Below are 25,474 nucleotides of genomic sequence, written 5' to 3'. Positions count from 1 at the left end.
GATCCATAACGAATTACAATGGGATTAAATATCACTGAATTACAGAAATATTGGAACAAAGTTGTCTAATGAAGGTAAACAAATTGTTGCTTACTGGAAAATACTCTTTCAAACACACACAGTCACGTTGTACAGGTGCCATTATGGCTGTTAGCAGGTAGCTGGACTATAGACTAGCCTAGAAGGAGGGTAGGGGGAGAATTCTATCGTCAAAAGTATTTCTTAGTTAGGTTGGCTGTATCACAACCGGCCGTGATTGGTTGCAATTTCAGTTTAATCCACCAGAAAAGACAAAACAAATAATACAACAAAAAGGATTATTATTATTATTATGATGTTTCACATCTGACTGTGATTGGGATTTCCCATTGTGCGGTGCATAATTGGCTTAACGTTTCTCTCCCTCTAAAAACAGAAATGTTTTGGCCTTTACAAATATTATTTTGGCCTTTTATTCAGATTATAATCGCTCACTTTCATTTTTTTGAAAACGAAATAATCTCCAAAATATCTTTATATATTATCAACTTGATGGCACAGTCATATAGCGGCACCTACATAAAGCTGAGTGACTCACTCATTCATGGCTTTGGATCAAAATAAATAAGTACCAACATTCTTTCTGATAGTCTTTGATAAATACATGTTTTGGTTATCCTGACCTGGACACCATGTACACTATATAATAGCCCATTATGTGCTATTAGCAGGACAATATACCTTTACCAACACCTCTCTGTATTTTGATACTTTGTGGATGGGTCCTCCCCAGTGGCGCAGCTGTCTAAGTCACCGCAATGCAAAATGCTTTGCTACAGATACTCATGCCGGCCGCCACCGGGAGACCCATGAGGCGGCTTTTGGTTTTAATTTAGAATCCTCCAATCCTCTATATGTAATTATTGTCGGAGAGTCATGTCATATTTTTGATAAACTGTAGGCCTACACTAGGCGACATGAGTCTCACTAGTGTTGAGTAATGTGCTGTTAAAAGTGGTGTAGGTCTTATTTATTTAAAGAGCATATTGAAGTTAGAAGCAATAGGATTTGAAGCAATAGCCTACAACTATTTTAGCACCGTTTTGCGCTGCTCTGAGACAAGCATGGGGACTGCGGTTGGGTGCCTTGCAGTTGCCATACCAAGTGGTGATGCAGCCAGTTAAACTGCTCTCAAAGGTGCAGCTGTAGAACTTTGAGGACCCCATGCCAAATCTTTTCAGCCTCCTAAGGGGGATGAGGTGCTGTTGTGCCGTCTTTACAACTGTGTGTGTGTGGACCATGTTAATTCCTTAGTGATGTGGACACTGAGGAACTTTGTGCAATTGACCACGGCCAATCACCTGCAATCAGATGTTCTGGGTAGGGCTGCAGTGGACATGGATGGTTGCTCCAGATTTCGTTCTGACGGAGCCTTTTCTCCCCTTAAGCACGCTTAGCCCTTCTCCAGTCTTCTGATGCAATCAGGTCCTCAAACTCAGGTAATGCCAGGGTGGTTCTGTCTCCATCGGACATCATGTCTTCAGTTTCCCCCCGTAAATATCTTCAGCAGAGAGTTATTTTGACCGATTGGCCAGAGCCTGTGAAATTACAGGAGACTAAGTTATTCTGCTCAATAAACAAACGGTCTTGAACACTGGAATAAAAAAAGCTAAAGAAGCACAAACACACACCAAAAGCTGTGGAACAAGTCTCAACTTTTCAAAATTCTTAACTGGCATTTAAAATGTATGAATTGGTGAACCCGTCTCTGGCGACGCCGCCTTCGCTTTTTGATGGCCGTTCTTTTGCTCTGTCTGGGTTGTCCGACTTATTCCTCTTTCAGTCCAATACTGATTTGTAGGTGCATCTGAGGAGTCTGTGTGGTTTATTAGCAATGGCTATATGCATCAAAATCCTTAAATTGTAAAATGTAGAATTATGTTAGTCAGTCCATGTCTTTTATGGGACTACTCACCTTCAAAATCTGCCATGCTCCACTCTCTATCTGTGTACCTTATTCTCAGTTGACGAACCAGCAGACCCAGTGCACAGGTGTACTGAGACATGACAAAGAAAAAACATGACATTTAAGTTTATGCATGATATTCACACCTCTATGTCAAGTAACATATTTGAGAATGCTAAGATAACATCATACAATTTACGGATAGCTCATTCCGTTTTGCTCGACGAATGCCCGTCGCCCATTCCAGTGCAGGCGCTGGAGGAGTGCTCTGCTGATGCTGTTGTTGGAAAGTTGAGCTACTTGAAAACCTTTCATTCATATCAGCCACCGTGTGGTTGTCCATCATCTGATTCAGCCTCGCCATGAGTTGTTGTATATCCATACTCTCGTTTGGTGATGCATCGTTTTCTCACAAAAAGTCTGTTTAGTAGGCGCCATCGATTTCAGTAATCCACTCATTCAACATGCAGACAAAGGAGTCCAAAAAGCTACCGCTAAAATTCGTCCAAACATGTCAAACGACGTTTCTTTTTAATCCTCAGGTACCCTAAAATGTAAATAAACTATAATATTTCATACGGAAAGTAGTATGTTCAATAGGAAAGCAAAATTAGTAAGCGCGCGCCCTCTCCCTCGAGCACCGAAAGACTGATATTGTTCCGGTGCTCTCTTCCCCAAAACTCCAAATTCTTTCTTGTTTTTCAAAAAACAAGCCTGAAACCTTGAATAAAGACTTGACATCTAGTTGAAGCCATAGGAATTGCAATCTGGGAGACGGAATTACTTAGGACCCAAAGCTTTAAGAGCTTGTATTCAGACAAAAACATGTTCTCACCATCACAAGTATATATACCCCATTTTGAACACTCCTCCTTCTCTCCAATCCTTACATCTTATGGTTCGACAGGAAGAGGGTAAGAGTCTGGGACCTAAAAAAAAAAACAATACGAATATATACAGATGTCTTCTATGTCGTGTCTTTGGCATCATTTAAACTGAAGACTGTTATTTTATCAAATCAATTTTCTGTAATTATTATTACGTGATTAAACTAATCATGTAAATGTAATTAACTAGGAAGTTGGGGCACGAAAAGAATCTTCAGATTACAAAGTTATAGTTTTCCTACTATAACTCTTCAGATATTAAAATATCTGTTCAATTAGTCTTCTTATTAATGAATTATTCTTTACCTCACGTTAGTCTCATTCCAAACGTTGTAAATTGTTGGTTATCTGCACGAACCCAGCCTTTACTATGAATCATCCATACACCAATTGTCTTAATCATTCATTTATTTACTAACTAAATAATCACGGAAATGCATAAACAAACAAACAGTAGATATGGTTACAAGGAAATGATAGGGGAGGTTCCCTAGTGGGCTTAACCGGTATGGCGGCTTGGTGGACAAAGGGAAGCGTAATAGAGCACAAAACTTGATGCATTTTATTCCCCAAAAATATTTAGAGAACAAAAAATGTATTTGAAAATAAAACTCAAATTTTATTTCGCTATCATCCACCATTCATTTTGGCAAAAAAAATTTGAGTGTCAGTTTGGCTACAACCAATACTGTTCAGCCTTTCTTTCCGACACAAAGGACGTCATAGCGGACACCTACGAAGAAGGACTGTGTGTTGATGGCATCTCAGGTAAGCAGCACTGGGTGTTCTTCCATCCAACTTCTACATAGCTAGTAGTTAGCTCCTACGATTCAGTGTCGGTTCATAACATTCTACTGTATTACTTACAAACATACATACAGTTGAAGTCGGAAGTTTACATACACCTTAGTCAAATACATTTAAACTCAGTTTTTCACAATTCCTGACATTTAATCCTAGTAAAAATTCCCTGTCGTAGGTCAGTTAGGATCACCACTTTATTTTAAGAATGTGAAATGTCAGAATAATAGTAGAGAGAATGATTTATTTTTTTCAGCTTTTATTTCTTTCACCACATTCCCAGTGGGTCAGAAGTTTACATACACTCAATTATTATTTGGTAGCATTGCATTTAAATTGTTTAACTTGGGTCAAACGTTTCGGGTAGCCTTCCACAAGCTTCCCACAATAAGTTGGGTGAATTTTGGCCCATTCCTCCTGACAGAGCTGGTGTAACTGAGTCAGGTTTGTAGGCCTCCTTGCTCGCACACGCTTTTTCAGTTCTGCCCACACATTTTCTATAGGATTGAGGTCAGGGCTATGTCATAGCCACTCCAATAACTTGACATTGTTGTCCTGAAGCCAGCTGATGATGCCATCTATTTTGTGAAGTGCACCAGTCCCTCCTGCAGCAAAGCACCCCCACAACATGATGCTGCCACCTGCGTTCTTCACGGTTGGGATGGTGTTCTTCAGCTTGCAAGCCTCCCCCTTTCTCCTCCAAACATAACAATGGTCATTATGGTCAAACAGTTCTATTTTTGTTTCATCAGAACAGAGGACATTTCTCCAAAAAGTACGATCTTTGTCCCCATGTGCAGTTGCAAACCGTAGTCTGGCTTTTTTAATGGCGGTTTTGGAGCAGTGGCTTCTTCCTTGCCGTGCGTCCTTTTAGGTTATGTCGATATAGGACTCGTTTTACTGTGGATATAGATACTTTTGTACCTGTTTCCTCCAGCATCTTCACAAGGTCCTTTGCTGTTGTTCTGGGATTGATTTGCACTTTTTGCACCAAAATACATTAATCTCTAGGAGACAGAATACGCCTCCTTCCTGAGTGGTAGGTTGGCTGCGTGGTCCCATGGTGTTTATACTTGCGTACTATTGTTTGTACAGATGAACATGGTACCTTGAGGTGTTTGGAAATTTCTCCCAAGGATGAACCAGACTTGTGGAGGTCTACAATTTTTTTCTGAGGTCTTCGCTGATTTCTTTTGATTTTCCCATGATGTCAAACAAAGAGGCACTGAGTTTGAAAGGTAGGCCTTGAAATACATCCACAGGTACACGTCCAATTGACTCAGGCTAATTGACATCATTTGTCAGAAGTTTCTAAAGCCATGACATTTTCTGGAATTTTCCAAGCTGTTTAAGGTCTAGGGGGCCGGGCTGGGTTTCTACTAAGCTAACATATGGGATAAAAAAATGTGGACCTCTGTAAGTATAAAACAATTATGAGAATGAATAATTTGACAAAACAATGAATTTGGTTTATGGCTATTTGCCCATATAAACGCCTTGAATGACATATTCATACATGGCAAAACAGATATTCAAAAATAAATCAAAAGGAAGTATGTTTTAAATGTCTCTCCTTATATCTGAGAGATAAGAAAGTTCAGGAAATTATATACAGTACCGGTCAGAGTTTGGACACACCTACTCATTCCAGGGTTTTTCTTAATTTTTTGTTTTTTCTACATTGTAAAATAATACTGAATACATTAAAATTATGAAATAACACATATGGAATCATGTAGTAACCAAAAAAGTGTTAAACACATCAAAATATATTTTATATTTCAGATTCTTCAAAGTAGCCACCCTTTGCCTCGATGACAGCTTCATGAGGTAGTCACCTGGAATGCATTTCAATTAACAGGTGTGCCTTGTTAAAAGTGAATTCGGGGAATTTCTTTCTTAATGCGTTTGAGCCAATCAGTTGTGTTGTGACAAGGTAGGGCTGGTTTACAGAAGATAGCCATATTTGGTAAAAGACTAAGTCCTTATTATGGCAAGAACATCTCAAATAAGCAAAGAGAAACGACAGTTCATCATTACCTTAAGACATGAAAGTCAGTCAGTCCTGAAAATGTTACTGCAGTCGCAAAAACCATCAAGTGCTACGGTAAAACTGGCTCTCATGAGGACTGCCACAGGAGGATAAGAGGATAAGTTCATTAGATTTACCAGCCTCAGAAATTGCAGCCCAAATAAATGTTTCACAGAGTTCAAGTAAGACACATCTCAACATATACTGTTCAGAGGAGACTGTGTGAATCAGGCTTTCATGGTTGAATTGCTGCAAAGAAACCACCCCTAAAGGATACAAATAAGTGTCTAAAGGACACTTATAACTGTAAAATACATATTTGTATGATTAGTGGTAAAGAAAATTTGCATATTTTCTAAAGGTCTCTCGATCAAAACATCTGCCCTCACCGCTGTGAATGTCACACAGAGCTCCAGTTTGGCTTATTATTTATATTATTCATATTAATCTTGTCCATCTATGACAATCAGAAAGTGTTTTTTTTGTCTAAAATCTATAAATTATTTTTGATTTATAGACATTAATTAATCTCTGAATGTGCTATAGCGAGTGTGGTTATACAGTGAGGGAAAAAAGTATTTGATCCCCTGCTGATTTTGTACGTTTGCCCACTTACAAAGAAATGATCAGTCTATAATTTTAATGGTAGGTTTATTTGAACAGTGAGAGACAGAATAACAACAAAAACATCCAGAAAAACACATGTCAAAAATGTTATAAAATGATTTGCATTTTAATGAGGGAAATAAGTATTTGACCCCTTTGCAAAACATGACTTGGTGGCAGAACCCTTGTTGGCAATCACAGAGGTCAGACGTTTCTTGTAGTTGGCCACCAGGTTTGCACACATCTCAGGAGGGATTTTGTCCCACTCCTCTTTGCAGATCTTCTCCAAGTCATTAAGGTTTCAAGGCTGACGTTTGGCAACTCGAACCTTCAGCTCCCTCCACACATTTTCTATGGGATTAAGGTCTGTAGACTGGCTAGGCCACTCCAGGACCTTAATGTGCTTCTTCTTGAGCCACTCCTTTGTTGCCTTGGCCGTGTGTTTTGGGTCATTGTCATGCTGGAATACCCATCCACGGCCCATTTTCAATGCCCTGGCTGAGGGAAGGAGGTTCTCACACAAGATTTGACGGTACATGGCCCAGTCCATCGTCCCTTTGATGCGGCGAAGTTGTCCTGTCCCCTTAGCAGAAAAACACCCCCAAAGTATAGTGCTTCCACCTCCATGTTTGACGGTGGAGATGGTGTTCTTGGGGTCATAGGCAGCATTCCTCCTCCTCCAAACACGGCGAGTTGAGTTGATGTCAAAGAGCTCCATTTTGGTCTCATCTGACCACAACACGTTCACCAGTTGTCCTCTGAGTCATTCAGATGTTCATTGGTAGACTTCAGACGGGCCTGTATATGTAGTCTTGAGCAGGGGGACCTTGCGGGTGCTGCAGGATTTCAGTCCTTCACGGCGTAGTGTGTTACCAATTGTTTTCTTGGTGACTATGGTCCCAGCTGCCTTGAGATCATTGACAAGATCCTCCCGTGTAGTTCTGGGCTGATTCCTCACCATTCTCATGATCATTGCAACTCCACGAGGTGAGATCTTGCATGGAGCCCCAGGCCGAGGGATATTGACAGTTCTTTTGTCTTTCTTCCATTTGCGAATAATCGCACCAAATGTTGTCACCTTCTCACCAAGCTGCTTGGCGATGGTCTTGTAGCCCATTCCAGCCTTGTGTATGTCTACAATCTTGTCCCTGACATACTTGGAGAGCTCTTTGATCTTGGCCATGGTGGAGAGTTTGGAATCTGATTGATTGATTGCTTCTGTGGACAGGTGTCTTTTTTACAGGAAACAAGCTGCGGTTAGGAGCACTCCCTTTAAGAGTGTGCTCCTAATCTCAGCTCGTTACCTGTATAAAAGACACCTGGGAGGCCAGAAATCTTTCTGATTAAGAGGGGGTCAAATACTTATTTCCCTCATTAAAATGCTAATCAATTTCTAACATTTTTGACATGCGTTTTTCTGGATATTTTTGTTGTTATTCTGTCTCTCACTGTTCAAACAAACCTACCATTAAAATTATAGACTGATCCTTTCTTTGTCAGTGGGCAAACGTACAAAATCAGCAGGGGATCAAATACCTTTTTCCCTCACTGTATTGATACAATAGTAGCTAGGATGGGGAGAAGTCTGTCTATAATAAAGCACTGTCAACAAGGCAGGTCCTACATGCCCTAGTTTTGTCGCACCTGGACTACTGTTCAGTCGTGTGGTCAGGTACCTCAAAGAGGGACTTACGAAAATTGCAATTGGCTCAAAACAGGGCAGCATGGCTGGCCCTTGGATGTACACAGAGAGCTAATGTTAATAATATGCATGTCAATCTCTACTGGCTCAAAGTGGAGGAGAGATTGACTTCATCTCTACTTGTATTTGTGAGAGGTATTGACACCCATGCTGTCAAGTCCTGGCCAGTAAAGGGGTTATTTGTCATTGTAGTTGGTCAGGGCGTGGCAGGGGGTGTTTGTTTTGCGTTTTGTGTTTTTTTGTCTAGGGGATTTTGGTTCTAGTTTTCATTTTCTATGTTCCGTTTTCCAGGTTTGCCGAGTGTGGTTTCCAATCAGAGGCAGGTGTCTTTTGTTGTCTCTGATTGGAAGCCATACTTAGGCAGCCTGTTTTCCTTTGGGTTTTGTGAGTAGTTGTTTTTCGTATAGTGCTTGTGTCCTTACGGAACTGTTGTTTGGTGTTCGTTTATATTTTGTTTAAGTGTTCTCTTATATTAAATAAAGAAGATGAGCATGATACCTGCTGCGCCTTGGTCTAGCTTTTACGATGCCCCTGACACATGCAAACCCCACAAGACATGCCACCAGAGGTCTCTTCACAGTCACCAAGTCCAGAACTGCCTTGGCAGCAGCTAATGGGGATCCATAATAAATACAAACACTGACTCCAATGCTACAGCAAAATCTCTTGCACAGTTTGTTTTGTATAGATCATTTTCTTTCGGTATGTTACATTGAAGTGGCTAATATTGCATTGATTCAATCACAATTCCCACAGTGGAGCGAAACGTTGATAGTGTTAACTAAATGGGAAAACTCTAGAAAGTTGAGTGAAGTTCAATCTCTTGCTTCTCTGCGCTGGCTAACATTTCTTCTGTGCAGCAGTCCGAGGGGAGCTGTGCGCACACAAGCACAGCTTAGAGGGAACATTGTTGTGGAGTAACTACAATGTTTTTTGATCCATCTTCAGTTTTCTCCTATCACAGCCATTAAACTCTGTATATGTTTTAAAGTCACCATTGGCCTCATTGTGAAATCTCTGATAGGTTTCCTTCCTCTCCGGCAACTGAGTTAGGAAGGACACCTGTATTTAATATCTTCACCATGCTCAAAGGGGTATTCAATGTCTGCTTTTTTTTTTACAGATCTACTAAAAGGGGCCCTCCTTTGTGAGGAATTTGAAAACCTCCATGGTCTTTCTTGTTGAATCTGTGTTTGAAATTCACTGCTCAACTGAGGGACTTTAAAGATAATTATGTGTGGGGGACAGAGATGAGGTAGTCATTCATAAATCATGTTAAACACTATTATTGCACAGACTTATTATGTAACTTCTTAAGCACATTTTAACTCCTGAATTTATTTAGGCTTGCCATAACAAAGGAGTTGAATACTTATTGACTGAAGACATTTCAGCTTTTCCTTTTATAATAATTTGTAAAATTTTCAAAAGTCATAATTTGAAAAAATTGGGTATTGTGTGTAGGCCAGTGACAAAAAAATCTCAATTTAATCCATTTTACATTCAGGCTGTAACACAAGAAAATTTTGAAAAACTTAACGGTGTGAACACTTTCTGAAGGCTCTGTAAAAGGTACTCTATTTGTGGAATGATACTCCTCACAGGCGTTAGTGTGAGTCAGATCTGTATCGAACAGTGTATGTGCGTGTGTGTGTGTGGAGATTGGGCGAGCAAGAACTAGCTAACTGCCTCCCCAGCTAGCAAATTTTGTTCCTTGCATGTTGTGGGAACATACGTTTTTTGCTTCGCATTGGTTCTGGGAATGAAGCAATTTTTTAAATGTTCTGAGAACAGAAGTTGCAGGGAGCTTCTGAGAACGTTTTACTATTGTTCCCTGAAAGTTTTCCTGGGAGGTTTTATTAACATCCTGAGAAAGGAAATTATAGGTTATTTGAAGGTAATTAAATAACATTCTGAGAACATGTTTGAATAACACTTTTAATAACACTGCTTGTTAACTTTTTTAAACGCCAAGCTAGAGGTCTTCACGGATCCACCTGTTTCTGAATACCCGAGACCCGATCCGGGACCAGAGCGGGTCCGGATACAGAATTCTAAATAACGTCACGAATTCTAAATAATGTCTGGGTCGGTTCTGATATGATTGTCATGGGTCTCGGGTATGTGTAATTTTAACTGACTTGTCCAGAAGGACCCATACAGATCCGAACGCAGCTGCTGTATTAGAGAGAGAGAGAGAGAGAGAGAGAGAGAGAAATTGAGTGGCGTGTGTAGCTTGTTGCTGTTGTTGGCCAATCCTAAGTCATCAATGTGGCAATAGGCTGCAGTCATAGAGCCTCCGTGTGGGGCTCTATGACTGCAGCCTATATTATATTATAGAGTGAGTCGGCTTGGTTGGTTGCTGTCTCTTGTCTCTCTCTTCCTCCTCCCTGTTCCCTGTGTCACTCCCTCACACTCACAGTAGCCTACACACACAGCACGGCCCCTGCTATAACGTCACCTCTATCTACATCCTCTCCCTCGCGCTTTATCAGCTCCGGTTAATAAAGTAGCTTAAAAATAGACTTTTCTTCTGCTTCCCTCACTTGGATCAGGTCCGTTCGGAACAGGTCTCTATATTTAAAAAAAAAAAAATATATATATATATATTGGGTCCAGATGGGAAAGCCCTAGGTCTATTTCAGAACGGGTCCAACTTTTTGGGCCCGAGAAGGCCTCTACTTCAAGCACAGATAGGACACATGAAAATGAATTTGCTTAAGTATTAATCATGCAAACACATGCATGTTTTATTGTGGCATGACGCCAGTGAGATTTGAATCTTTGATCTTCTGTTTTATAGCCATGGAATGAGTCCACTGTGCCACCAAGATGGAGCCAGCATGCTATGTTTTTTTTTAAACTCATACCAAGTTGTTCGTTTTAGTCTATTCAAAAAGACCCCATTTCAAAGGAAATGGGTACTAATTAAAGGGACACTTCTGGATTCTGTCAATGAAGCCCTTTACTTCCCCAGAGTGAAATGAACTTGTGGATATCATTTTTATATCTCTGGTTGCAGTTTGAAGGAAGTTGCTAACTAGCTCAATTGCTAACTAGCGTTAGCACAATGACTGGATGTTTATGGGTATCTGCTCGTTGCTCTAATGCTAGTTAACATTGGCTCACAAAACTATGTCTAACTTATTGGACACAAATACATAAAAACGGTATCCACGGGTTCATTTGACTATGGGGATTTAGATAAAGGGCCTCATTGCCAAAATCTCAAAGTATCCGTTTAAGATCGGGTGTGGCCAATTAGTGGGCATGGCCAAGACACTTAATAGGATAGAGTTTTGTTGATGCAGAGAACGGAATGTATATGCTTTTACCCTTTTCAAACGTGAGTTCTAACGAGTTCTAACGGTTGCTCCAGCTTGAGTTGTTTTATGCACGCGATGTCAGAGTGCACTCACTGTTCCAAAATGTGATTGTTACGCAACAGGACAATTAACACTAGCTGCTTGCTAGTTATGTATGTTTCAACTTGTCAATTTCAAATTATTTTCTAACAAGTTGTATTTTCTAACAGTTTGAATTGAGGTGTGTTCCGCCTCCTCATTAATTCACATAGAAGTAGCCCATTTCAATTTGCTTGAGGCTTTACTGAGCCGGACAAACTTCTCTCTTTGAGGAGAGCCCTTCCCCATTTTTTCTGCACATCAAGTATACAGACATTTGAGCAGCACGAACTGTTACATTTTCTGGCTGGCGCTCACATTGCCTCCATTGTTGTTTTCCTTCCAATCAAAATAAGTGCCTTATTTTCTGTATATCGTGTTGTCATTGTCATTTCTACTGTAGCATGAAGTATGTGTATGTATGTATGTATGTATGTATGTATGTATGTATGTATGTATGTATGTATGTATGTATGTATGTATGTATGTATGTATGTACACTACCGTTCAAAAGTTTGGGGTCACTTAGAAATGTCTTTGTTTTTAAAAGAAAAGCAAATTTTTTGTCCTTTAAAATAACATGAAATTGATCAGAAATACAGTGTAGACATTGTTAATGTTGTAAATGACTAATGTAGCTGGAATAGGCTGATTTGTTTATGGTATATCTACATAGGCATACAGAAGCCCATTATCAGGAACCATCACTCCTGTGTTCCCATGGCACGTTGTGTTAGCTAATCCAAGTGTATCATTTTAAAAGGCCAATTGATCATTAGAAAACCGTTTTGCAATTATATTAGCACAGCTGAAAACTTGTTCTGATTAAAGAAGCAATAAAACTGGCCTGCTTTAGACTAGTTGAGTATCTGGAGCATCAACATTTGTGGGTTCGATAACAGGCTCAAAATGGCTAGAAACAAAGAACTTTCTTCTGAAACTCGACAGTCTATTCTTGTTCTGAGAAATGAAGGCTATTCCATGCGAGAAATTGCCAAGAAACTGAAGATCTCGTACAACGCTGTGTACTACTCCCTTCACAGAACAGCGCAAACTGTCTCTAACCAGAATAGAAAGAGGAGTGGGAGGCCCTGGTGCCTTGGATTAGCTAACACAACGTTCCATTGGAACACAGGAGTGATGGTTGCTGATAATGAGCCTCTGTACACCTATATAGATATTCCATTAAAAAAACAGCCGTTTCCAGGTACAATAGTCATGTATAAGATTAACAATGTCTACACTGTATTTCTGATCAATTTGATGTTATTTTAATGGACAAAAAATTGCTTTTCTTTCAAAAACAAGGCCATTTCTATGTGACCCCAAACTTTTGAACGGTAGTGTATGTATGTACTGTATGTATGGTGTATAATGTATTTACAGTTTTATTCACATGTTTTCAAGTACTGGTCACAAATAATGCATTCCGATTATTGCATAGATTGTAATGGACACCTTTGATGAGTGTAAAATACTTTTTTGAAGGTTGTACTGATTATAATTAGCTAATGCTAAGCTATTTGCTAGCTATGTGTGGCACCATGTTTGCTGACATCATACAATGCATTGTGAGTGTCACGTAAACGTCTGTCAGACCAAAGATTTTATAATGAGGTGAAGGAATGGTTCACTCATCTTTCGGGTAAAAAGTGAATGACCGTAGACGACACACCCCCTTCAACATGCATACTGCAAACAGACCAAACTCATCTTGTCTCCTCTTATTATATTTGGTTGACGCGAAAAACAAACATGGCGGCGCGCACAAACTACCCATCATTGGATTACTTTCGATTTCTATAAAGTGTTTTACTCAATGTTTTCGATCAATGTTGAGCTCACCCATGATGTGATGAATTACTAATGTACCTTACATTTTACGGTTTGGATGATTGTGTATGCTGATCCTACTTCTGTGAATGTCTAAACATTGCATCCAAAAATAAACTTGTCACATTCAGGACATAACTTTGTAAGGACTGTGTTTCTGCTAAATGTTTCTGTGAAAACACAGTGTGGCTACCTCAAATGCTGACTGTTGCATCAGTCGAAACTGGACGTTCTAAATAAGCGTTCTAATCAAACCGGTTTAAGCGTACGCTGCAGAGACCACTGTAGAATGATCACACCCGTTTGTTGGTACATGTGAAAAGGTTAAATAACATTCTTAGAATGTTCTCTGAACGTTACTAAAGATTTCTTGTGGTTTTTATGGAAAGTTTCTTAACGTTCTCGGAACAATTTGAGAACATGACTTTAAATAGAACCATGAGGAAACCTGTAGGAAATGTTATGCTGGAGTATGAAAATTCCCATAGAAGAACGTTTCTTATCATTCTCTGAACTATTTGAGAACATAATTTTAAATAGTACCATGAGGAAACCTGTAGGAAATGTTATTCTGGAGTATGGAAATTCCCATAGAAGAACGTTTCTTATCATTCTCTGAACTATTTGTGAACATTCCCAATGTCAAACCAGTTGGAGAACATTCCTAGAACATTACCAAAATGTAAATGAAATGTAACCAACTTTTAGGAAACGTTCTGTTAAAGTATTGAAATACCAAGAAAATAACGTTTTTTTTTTTTTTGTGAAGTTCCTTAGATGTGCTCAGAATGTTCCAAAGCCAAGCAACCATCATGCACCATTCCCATAAAGTTGTGGAAGGTTGAATGCAAGATAACAATAGGACAACAACGCTCTCACCAAGTTTGAGAAACATATGGTTCTCATAACATTATGTGCTAGCTGGGTTACAACTGTGAAATGTGATGTCATGAGACTGAAGTGAGAACAGGCAACAGTGTGCTTTCCTTATTGTTGTTCAGCAGATTCACGAGACATCTGTTTATGGGCAGGCATGGGATGTCTTCCTGTTGATAGCGACAGTTTGCTTTTACCGTACCCTATAATCATGGGGTTATTGTAACAACACAGAAGAGTGACCTTTCATGTCAACTTTATATATTTCTTATTATATGTTAAGCATATCTCTGCATTTCTACATTATTCTCTTTTCATTGATACAATTTTTATCCACTCGTCCAGTTGAATGTTTAAGCCTGTGTGTTGGCCCATGTGTGTAAAGTTGTGCTATAGTCATCAATGACCTGCCTCACTGTAACTGTGAAACTACATGTAGGTCTACTTATATAGAGTATCATTAACTTAACTCTGCAAAATACCGGCCACCCTTATAGTGAGAGCGACCTTACCTTGTAGCTGTATTGTTTGTTATATAATATATAGTGACATCCTGTTTCAAAATAATTAGTCTAGCATTGTGTCTGGGTGTTGAAAATGTGAGGATGGGTGGTATTGCTCACTGGGGTGTTGGCTGGTTATATCACTCACAGGCTGGAGGTGTGACAGGATGTGGTGAGAAAGATGAAAGCTACATGGTTGGATGCATGTGGATATGTGCACATGCCTGTATTGATGTGCACACGTGTATGTGTGTATCTCCCCATTTCAGTGTTATCCAACACGATGAGGTGTGTAGATTTCTACTTCTTTGTCTTTTTCACCACCCAAGGGCTCAGCTGTAGTTCTTTATCTATCTACCTCTGTGGTAAGAATATAGACCTTTAGCTAGTCATGCCATCTCTGGGTGATCGCCACACACTTCAATATACCTCCATTTTCTATTCATTTATGATATTTACAGTGCATCCGGAAAGTATTCAGACCCCTTTACTTTTTCCACATTTTGTGACGTAACAGACTTAGTTTAAAACGGATTAAGTATATTTTTTCATCAGTCTACACACAATACCCCATAATGACAAAGTGAAAACAGGTTTTAAGAAATGCCTTATTTACATAAGTATTCAGGTCCTTTGCTATGACACTCAAAATTGAGCTCAGATGCATCCTGTTTCCATTGATCATCCTTGAGATGCTTCTACAACTTGATTGGAGTCCACCTGTGGTTAATTCAATTGATTAGACATGATTTGGAAAGGCACACGTCTATATACGGCCCCACAATTGACAGTGCATGCCAGAGAAAAAACCAAGCCATGTGTTAAGGCACAGATCTGGGGAAGGGCAGCAAAAAAATTCTGCAGCATTGAAGGTCCCCAAAAACATAGTGGCCTCCATCATTCTTAAATGGAAGAAGTTTGGAAGCACCAAGACTGTTCCTAGAGCTCGCCGCCCGGCCAAACCGAGCAATTGGGGGAGAAGGGCCTTGGTCAGGGAGGTGACCAAGAACCTGATGGTCACTCTGACAGAGCTCCAGAGTTCCTCTGTGGAGATGGGAGAACCTTCCAGAAGGACAACCATCTATGCAGCACTCCAGCAATCAGGCCTATATTGTGGAGTGGCCAGATGGAAGCCACTCCTCAGTAAAAGGCAGATGACAGCCCGCTTAGAGTTTTCCAAAAGGCACCTTAAGACTCAGACCATGAGAAACAAGATTCTCTGGTCTGATGAAACCAAGATTGAACTCTTTGGCCTGAATACCAAGTGTAACGTCTGGAGGAAACCTTGCACCATCCCTATGGTGAACCATGGTGATGGCAGAATCATGCTGAGGGAATATTTTTCAGTGACAGGGACTGGGAGACTAGTCAGGATCGAGGGAAAAGATAAACGGAGCAAAGTACAGAGATCCTTGATGAAAACCTGCTACAGAGCGCTCAGGACCTCAGACTGGGGTGAAGGTTAATCTTCCAACAGGACAATGACCCTAAGCACACAGCCAAGACAACGCGGTAGTGGCTTCAGGACAAGTCTCTGAATGTCCTTGAGTGGTCCAGCCATAGCCCGGATTTGAACCCGATCTAATATCTCTGGAGAGACCTGAAAATAGCTGTGCAGCGACGCTCCCCATCCAACCAGACAGAGCTTGAGAGGATCTGCAGAGAAGAATGGAAGAAACTCCCCATATACAGGTGTGCGAAGCTTGTAATGTCATACCCAAGAAGACTCGAGGCTGTAATCGCTGCCAAAGGTGCTTCAACAAAGTACTGAGTAAAGGGTCTGAATACTTATGTAAATGTAATATTTCTGGGTTTTATTTGTAATAAATGTGGGATTATTGTTTTTTAATGTGTTTATGTTTTGTCATTACGTGGTATTGTGTGTAGATTGATGTGGAAAAAATGAACAATTCAATCCATTTTGGAATAAGGTTGTAAGATAAACAAAATGTGGAAAAAGTCAAGGGGTCTGAATTCTTTCCAAATGCACTGCAACTACAATTTGGGGCAGTCTTTTACTGCATTTACATATATAATAACAAATATTATTATATATTATTATAAGTGCTGCCCAAATGACAAACAATGTTTGTCACCAGCATTTCTTTTCCTGGTCGTTGTTGTAAATGAGAATGTGTCCACAATCAACTTACCTAATAAATGAAACACAAACAGTGCACATATTACTCATAATATGTGCAATCTGTTTATTAGTGTTGCCTGCATATGATGGCAAAAGAGTTGGATATGAAGCATGACGCACTTCCCTTTTTTACAGGAACGTGCACTCACAACCAGTTTCCTGACCCGTTAAAGTACCAATGCATCCAGCCCCAACCGCCCCTCTCTGACTCGAGTCTGTGTATTGTCAGAGGTAAGTACTGCTCGGTCTTTTTGCTTTACATTTCATACAGAGATACTTCAATCTGGACTGTTAATGTTAAAAATTCAGCCTAAAATGTATAATTGTTCTTTGTTGCAATATGGGATAACATTGTCTCAGACAATAGGGATAATATTCAGATATATTCTATTATACATTTTAAGTATAGAATCAAGGCACTCATTCAAATGGGTACCTGTGCTATTTACATTTGGCAAAGCTTGTGCTTTGGTTATGTAGTTTGTATAAGGTTAGAGTACCACTTCAATTGCACATGGAGGGGAATTCATTGTGCAAGAGCCAATGCACTGTTGGAATCTTACACTTTTGGAATTTCACATTTCGTACTGCACTGGAAATTTGTTCTATAGTATACAGAAAGCGCCAGCAGAGGAAACACATGAGAAGTTTTGGCTCGTCTAATGTGACACAAGAAGCCTCCGAAACAGTCACATTTGGTGTGTGGTTATTTACCCCATCACAATGTGTGGGTGAAAGGTATGGTAGTGTTGTAGAGGTTCACTACAGAGTCAAAAAGCATATCAATTGTCACCACAACAATTGCCAAATATCACACTCAGTGCAAAAAAATATAGATTTAATAGACAATATTTTTTATTACAACATCTATAACACATGATCTAGTTCATATTTGCACAGGTCTAGTATTACTACATAATTATAATTATTACCCCAGCATGTCTGTTGATAACTGCCCCATGTAATACATTTTTTCATTCAGAATTTACCGTTATGATACAGAAGCCTGGAGGCTGTTCTAGGCGTGATGATATTTCAACTTGACGAGGGGATAGCCTAATATTGGCTTTCAGTTCAGAAAAAAGTCTAAATAACAATGCACTTCAATGAAGAAGCATAAACTGTATGCAGTCATTTAACCTCAAACTGACGCCCACTGGTGGCATTTTCTAAACAATGCATAATATTGTATGCTACCCTCATAAGGTACATTTCAGTTTCAAAACTATAAGTCCTACACATGCTTAGTACTGTTAGAAAGGTAAGAACTGGGGGATTCTGATAAGGGAAACAATGTGACTACTACAGAGCCTGAGCTACAACCCTTGAAATGTACAGTTTTAGTTTTTTGTCGGGGGAATTTTTGGTTGGGGAATAAGAGATTTCAAATTCTAGGTTTGAAACAAAAAATGTCACCAATTACTGTTCCAAAAGGATAAAACAAAGATTCTGATCTTTGACCTAATGATTGCGCTCTAAACATGCACACATTCTCATAGGAACACAGACATTTTAAAAGCACAGGGCTTGTGTAATGTGCTTTCTTCATACAGGAATGATATACATATGAGGAAGCTGTAATCTCTATCTATCTATTGATGTACAGTAAATATAACCCCTGTCTGATTCCCAGTTAGTCCACTAGATAGCAGTAGGTGATCACATGACGTCTCTTGGCCACTTGAAACCATTTGGATCTGGCTTGGTTAGTGAGTCACTGTGCCAAAATGGCTAAATGGATTTTTAAACCTGACACCTTAAAACGAACTTAGCAACCAGGGCTTTCAAGTTATGGAGTAGAACTAATTCAAATATGACTCAGGCAGGTGAGGAAACTTCAAACGTATTTTCCCATTCACTTTTCCTATTGTAAACGATGAGCTAGATCAACGGCACATGTGGAGGACTCATACAAGGCCATGTGGACGGAGAAGGAAATGCATTGCTTTACAATGACCACCAGGGTGTACCATTTCCATGCATACTAAATGTTTGCACTTTTGGTGACTTGACCTACATTGCATGCTCTATGAATATGACCATAGCACATTATTTATGGTCTTTATGGGGGGGAGGTATGATTTGAGTTGTGACAAGCTACATCACATTACACTTTAGCTTGATGTATTTAGCTAGTTACTGTATCATTCCCCTTTCATCTGTGGTATCATACCTAGCCTGGCTCGCTAGCATTATAAAATAATGTTGTATAACAAAAAGTATCTACCAAACTCACAGGACCTGGTACCTTGTCCAAAACAAACACTCAGAATTTAACAGGTTTTAATTCATTGGCACGATATTCTGCCAAATCTGGTTTTAAAACGGGTTCAGATCCCAGGTGACACTACAGACAGGATCATGCTACCTTTTTACATGAATCTAAATGTCTGCCTGATCATAGGTTGTCTGTGTGAAATCATTGTTACCATGGCATGGAGTTCCAACAGCACCAAACTGGACAATACCACCTTGTCCCTGTTCCAGAACGTGACAGCCAGTACAGCAATCTCCATTGTCTACATTGTAGTCACCATCATCAACCTGGTAGGAAACAGCCTCTCCATGTGGCTCCTCCTCTTCCATACCTCTCCCAAAACTCCCTCCATCATCTTCATGATCAACCTGACCCTGACTGACCTGACCTTGGGCCTCGTCCTGCCCTTCCAGATCATGTATCAGATGCAGGGGTATAATTGGAGCCTAGGCCCGGCCATGTGCAGGTATTCTTGTTTATTCTTTTGACTATCATTTATTTATCCCGATCGGTCCCATTGAGGTAGATGTGCCTTTTACAAGCCCTGGACAAGAGCCAACAACTTTCTTTCATCACAGATTAATAATGATTAATTATATTCTGATCTTCCACAGGCTCTTGACCCTGGTGTTCTTTGCCAACATGTACTGCTCAATTCTAACTATGACCGCCATCAGTGTGGACCGCTACCTGGGCATCTGCCGGCCCATGCTCTTCTGTGAGACCAGGGAAAGGAAGTCATTCGCTGTGATTGTTTGCTTCGCCATGTGGACAGTCGTCCTATTGGTCCTGTACCCACTCACTATAACCGACCTGACATTCCACGTTCCAGAACTCAGGATCACCACCTGCTTCGACGTTCTGAAGAGGGACATGCTTCCATCCATGGTGGCCTGGGCTGCCTTCCTCCTTGCACTGTTTGTCATCCTCTTCCTCATCCCATTCTGCATCACTGTTTTCTGCTACATCAGCATCATCCGCAAGCTGGCCCGAGACTCCAAGACCAAACAGAAGGATAAGGCTATAGGTCTCGCCGTCACCGTCCTAACGGTCTTCACGCTCTGCTTCACTCCCAACAACATCCTCCTTCTGGCTCACACCATCCGGAGGCTCTTCTATGGGGAGTCCTTGTACATGGCCTACAAGCTGACTCTCTCCCTCAGTTGCTTCAACAGCTGCCTGGACCCCTTCATCTACTACTTTGCCTCTAGGGAGTTCCGGAAGAAGTTGAGGCAGATGCTAAGGCTGAGAACACTGAGCAGTCTGGACACGGGGAAGACAGACCTGCACAGAGAGAGCCTGTTCTCCGCCCAGTATGTGTCTGAGGGACAGGGTGGAGAGAACGGCAGAGTGTCTGTTAAACAACACTGTTAAAAAACAGAGAGAGGGCCTCCCGAGTGGCGCAGCGGTCCAAGGCACTGCATCGCAGTGTTAGAGGCGTCATTACAGACCCGGGTTCGATCGCAGGCTGTGTCGCAGCCGGCTGTGACCGGGAGACCCATGAAGCAGCGCACAATTGGCCAAGCGTCGTCCAGCTTAGGGGAGGGTTTGGCCGGCCGGGATGTCTTTGTCCATTACACTCTAGCGACTCCTTGTGGCAGGCCACGCGCATGCACGTTCCTCCGACAGATTGGTGCAGCTGGCTTCCGGGTTAAGCGAGCAGTGTGTCAAGAAACAGTGTGGCTTTGCAGGGTCGTGTTTCGGAGGACGAATGGGTCTTGACCTTCGCCTTTCCCAAGTCCGCATGGGAGTTGCAGCGATGGGACAAGACTGTAACTACAAATTGAGGAGAAAAGGGGCTAAAAATTACAACAACAAAAACTGAAAGAAATGTCATTTTATAGTATCCCCTGTTCAGATAAGTTTAAATCCCGAAATTCTATTCATTCATGAAATAAATATTAATTTAACATTCTCATTCTCTGAGATTTTGATGTCATTTCCCCAATGTGGAACATTGGAACACTCCATAAGTAAATATATTAAAAAAATTATAATAATTGCATTTGTCTTTTCCTACTAGCACTGACTTAGCTGATAAACTTCTTATTGAGGAATTTCCTTTTTACTATGACTGTGATATATGGTCGTCCCATCTAGCTATCTTAAGATAAATGCAGTGTAAGTCGCTCTGGATATGAGTGTCTGCTAAATTACTAAAATTAAATGTAAACATTTCTAACCTAGCTACCTTAAGATGAATGCACTAACTGTAAGTCACTCTGGATAAAAGTGTCTGCTAAATGAGTAAATTGTAAAAATGTAAACATCTGTGCGTGCATAGAAAGAGGCCTTTATGGCCAGTGCGCTACGATTGGGTTCGATTGGTACTATGAAAAGTGTTCAATTTAGGAACTGTGATAAAATGTTGAGATTAAGTCTTATTTAGATGCATTTACCAATGTAATGATGGATATGGGAATTGCCTTTGCAAGTGCATATGTATCAGTTTGAGGTCCTCTGATTCAGATTCATTTTGGTTTCTTGGCATGGACACGGTTAGCCTTTGCCGGCCGAGAGTACTTAGCACCTCTAAACAGAGTTCCAACAGTAATTTGCAAACCTAGCGCGAACCGATTCTACATGAAGAAATGGCCGAAAATGTCGGCAGTCAGACACCCACAGGTGGATGGTCCCGAAAACACACCACGCAGTCAGCGTGGTGAAAGAGCAGATGAGCGGTCTTGAAAACCTGTGTCTGTTCAGATGCTACAGGTTGAGCCTGATTTAGAGGTTATCTATTTTGGCTGTTGCCAGTGTATACAGTATCTCACAAAAGTGAGTACACCCCTCACAGTTTTGTAAATATTTGAGTATATCTTTTCATGTGACAACATTGAAGAAATGACACTTTGCTACAATGTAAAGTAGTGAGTGTACAGCTTGTATAACAGTGTAAATTTGCACATTTACACTGTTATACAAGCTGTACACTCACTACTTTACATTGTAGCAAAGTGTCATTTCTTCAGTGTTGTCACATGAAAAAATATACTCAAATATTTACAGAAATGTGAGGGGTGTACTCACTTTTGTGAGATACTGTATATTGAAAATCTAAACAAAAATATCTAGAAATCAATTGATCCAGATTAGAAAAATTATAGGCCCATGTCAAACCTCCTTTTTCTTTCAAAGATTCTAGAGAAAACTTGCTCAGCAGCTTTCCTTTTTCCAACAGCACCACCATGAGGCCAAACATAAGAATACTCCACAGCCCTCAAACTCAACTCCGGCGATTGAAGCCAGTTCCACTGCATTTTTTCATTGTTCTCCTCTAATCAGGGACTGATATGTATCTGGGACACCAGGTGGGTGAAATGAATTATCAGGAAGAACAGAAAACCAGTAGGCTCCGGACCTCATAGTGTAAGAGTTGAATACCCCTGCTCTACAGGTTAGCTAGACTCACATCCCTGAGAATGTGTGCCAAATTCCGTAACTCAGAGTCAAACAGATCAAGAGATATTAATAGGTGCCTGTTATAGCGCCACCATGTGGTTGATCAGAATATTGTTTGCATTTTTTGAGTCTTGACAGAGTTCTGAATATTTATATCAAGATTTGTTACAACATGAATAACCATGTCTGATTTATATGCATTTATGTGCCAGGTTGATTTGCCTGATATTTTCTATTACATGGCGCCTTCACTGTTGGACCACCATGAAAGACCTGTAAATAAAGTCTACACCTTGAGCACTTGACAAGCTGATTTCCTTCCATTACGACTGCTACAGTTCCATATTTTAGAAATAGAAAAAATTAAATATTAAAAGTTACTACCAAAGAAACATGGGAAAAAATGATGAAGAAGGTTTCCATAGGACGTGTAAGACATCAAATGAAGCCCTATACTATGTTCAACTTAAAATTGATCTGTAGCAGTTTTGAAAATTGTATTATTCTATGGTTGCCTTTGACACCCATTTGAAAATGTAAAATGTTTTGTAATTTATAATTAAGCTTTAGACATCCAAATGTTTACAACCTGTCATTATACAATAAACATGTCCACCTGAAACTATATATCAATTAAATTACAAAGGAATACTGCAAAAGTTTGACTTTTTCTCTTTTTTTAGGATAGGTCAGGTCTATGTCCCTCCTCCTGCTTTTGTTCTGTTGATATAATTCCACTGGATGGCGCTGTCACATAAGGGACCTGGCACTGCTTATTGACAGCTGCTATTTGAAATTCTCACGCTTCTGGTAAGAACATTACATTTTATCAGGACAGGTTTTCAGACTTTTATTACGGAACGTGTTATACTCATGTTTTCTTGCAATAGTCAGCACTTCAGTCAGCTGTTCAGCCCTATGTGAGATCGATGTTGTTGTTTGAGCTTGTTCTTATAAAAACATCGAGATAGAAACGAGATGAGAAATGTTAGATAGGTCTACTACACTATTCAAATATTATGTCACACCGTCAAAAGACATTTACTGTAGAAGTAGCCAGCCCATGACATTCGTATCGGAATGAACTAGTGAAACGTGGGGGATGGGAACTGAGAGGCTGGAGGAAGCAGTCACAGCAGAGAGGAAGAGACGAAGAGAGAGGGATAACTGGGCACAAACTCTGTCTTCTCCAGCAGGTGGCGTTTTGTATTTCTTTTCGCTCACCAAGCAAGGAATTTTGTGTCGAGGTCAATGAGTGTGTCGAATTTGGTTAATTAACAAAATATGTAATGGTTTATTTGCTACGTGTGGCTTATTTAATCGAATAGAAGCGTTTTAATGACGAGGTTGTTACGAATGTACTGGTATAAGTAGGACACGTGACATCCCGGCAACTTTGAGACAAAACACTTTACAGCCTGTTCGTCATCCTTACCACAGCCACAAAGCCATTACCCCAGCCTATTTCTATCTTCTTAAATTGTGATTTTTAAACCTAAACTTAACCGCACTGCTAACTTTAACGTTAAACTAAGACCAAAAAGGCATTTTTAAAATGATTTTGTACGAGAATAGTCAACTATTGACTTTGTGGCTTTGGTAACTAATGGAAACCGTTTTGCCCTCTCATTGGCTAGAAGGATCCCACCTGATCTTGCCTCTTCCCGGCTGCCCTCCATGTTTGAAGATATTCATTTCCCTTGTTAGAATGGCCAATGGAGTATCTTGTCAATATAATGGATCATCTGTGGTCACTGTCCCTTTACCACAAGGTCATAAACCCCGCCTATTTCTGCTTTAACCTAACTTCATGCCTAATCCTAACCTTAAATTAGGACCAAGAAGCACATTTTTGTCTCATTAATTTTTACGATATAGCCCACGTTGACTTTGTGGCAAGAAGTGATAACACGAAATTCGGAGTGCTTCTCGAAGCGTTCATTCAAACTGCGTGCTTTATGATCACTGGCAGATAGATAGCCAGTGACTAGTTGGGGTGGGCATGTTGCTCATATTTTGATCAGGAAGTCTATATCCTGTGGCGGTAATACAATAGTAATTCTCTGATCAATTTGTATTCATGCTTCGCTATCACGTCGGACCGAACAACGCCCTATGACTGTATTCATGATACAGCACTGCGTCTTATTGCTTAAATACTTGCCTGGAAGTAGATGTATTTATATTAATGTTGCATGACACTATGGGCCTAGTATAATGAACATTATGTAATGATGACCATTTCAGATGATATGATAGTTATTCTGTTCCACGACCCGGTTTCCCGATAGCGATGGAATTTATATTAGGCTTACGAGTGTTTTAACGATGCATCTTTCCTACAACGACCGAAGATGTAACTTGCGTTTTCTAAAACGCCACTCAAGAGAACGTACGTTAAGTGCATTGTTTAGCCATATGTCGATACTCCACTGTGTAGCACCCACTTGAGTGATGCTACACTGCCGCTGAAAACTCACGATACAGGCGATTGAATTTACATTCATTCTCCATTCCTTACATTTACACCTTTGGTTTAAATTCATATCATTCGCAGCTCCAACAGATTATTTGTTTCTTCTTCTGACAACAGGCGTTGTCTTTTCACCCAGGTACACACACGCCTGTGACTCCTGGGAGATGACAGCATGGGTACTAATTATCCTATTTAAATATGTGACAGCCAGCAAGGTGCAGAATACACACCAAGGGATTGTTCAGTAGAGCACTATGATAAGGCTGTTGCAGATACAGTTGAAACTGATTTTAAATAGGTTAAGTGCAAACTCATTTTAAGTGCATGTCTAGTTCACAATCAGTCAAATAACAAACACCATCATTGTTCTTATTCCAGATATCTGCACAGTCTTGACACATTCAAGACAACCCCAAGCCATTTTTCAGGAGTCAGCTGTATCTGGTAGAAAAATACAGATTTGTGACTTCACTCTCTATTTGACATTATCTAACATTTTTCTGTACTTTACCATGTCTATCTCAAATCAAATTGTATTTATCACATACATGGTTAGGAGATGTTAATGCGACTATATTGAAATGCTTGTGCTTCTGGCAGGGGCGAA

At 40.2% G+C, this 25,474-nt stretch overlaps 2 protein-coding genes across 5 annotated transcripts in view; both read left to right on the top strand.

Moving 5' to 3' along the window:
* The first annotated feature begins 16,872 nt into the window (after window positions 1-16,872).
* On the top strand, window positions 16,873-20,907 carry LOC106581655 (P2Y purinoceptor 8). Of its 2 annotated transcripts, XM_014163839.3 has the most exons (3): window positions 16,873-16,963; window positions 19,137-19,455; window positions 19,604-20,907. In XM_014163839.3, exons 2-3 carry the CDS (start codon window positions 19,163-19,165, stop codon window positions 20,361-20,363), a joined length of 1,053 nt encoding a protein of 350 aa, XP_014019314.3. In that variant the 5' UTR covers window positions 16,873-16,963; window positions 19,137-19,162; the 3' UTR covers window positions 20,364-20,907. The 2 variants fall into 2 exon arrangements, with proteins under 2 accessions (XP_014019314.3, XP_014019313.3); XM_014163838.3 differs by lacking the exon at window positions 16,873-16,963 and having other exon boundaries at window positions 18,903-19,455.
* A 2,161-nt stretch (window positions 20,908-23,068) lies between these two features.
* si:ch211-269e2.1 (cohesin subunit SA-2) overlaps window positions 23,069-25,474 on the top strand; it is a 51,323-nt gene continuing 48,917 nt past the window's right edge. For 2 of the 3 annotated variants that reach the window (XM_082966933.1, XM_014163828.3), the window contains exon 1: window positions 23,069-23,201. The gene's annotated coding sequence lies outside the window, so the exon portion shown is untranslated. Of the gene's footprint in view, window positions 23,202-23,295; window positions 23,588-25,474 lie in introns of those variants that run through there. The other variant, XM_014163829.3, reaches the window with a different exon arrangement.

The sequence above is a fragment of the Salmo salar genome, chromosome 21, assembly GCF_965601325.2.
Source record: "Salmo salar chromosome 21, fSalSal1, whole genome shotgun sequence".
Lineage (NCBI taxonomy): Eukaryota > Metazoa > Chordata > Actinopteri > Salmoniformes > Salmonidae > Salmo > Salmo salar.
Note: the sequence above shows the minus strand (reverse complement) of the source record. Positions and strands in the feature narration are given on the sequence as shown.

What these genes read in the sequence shown, in the direction of transcription:
- LOC106581655 (XM_014163838.3), top strand. Translation starts at nt 19,094, where the DNA reads ATGCTACCTTTTTACATGAATCTAAATGTCTGCCTGATCATAGGTTGT. An exon ending in CTAGGCCCGGCCATGTGCAG is followed by an intron (nt 19,456 to 19,603) that starts GTATTCTTGTTT and finishes GATCTTCCACAG; the next exon opens with GCTCTTGACCCTGGTGTTCT.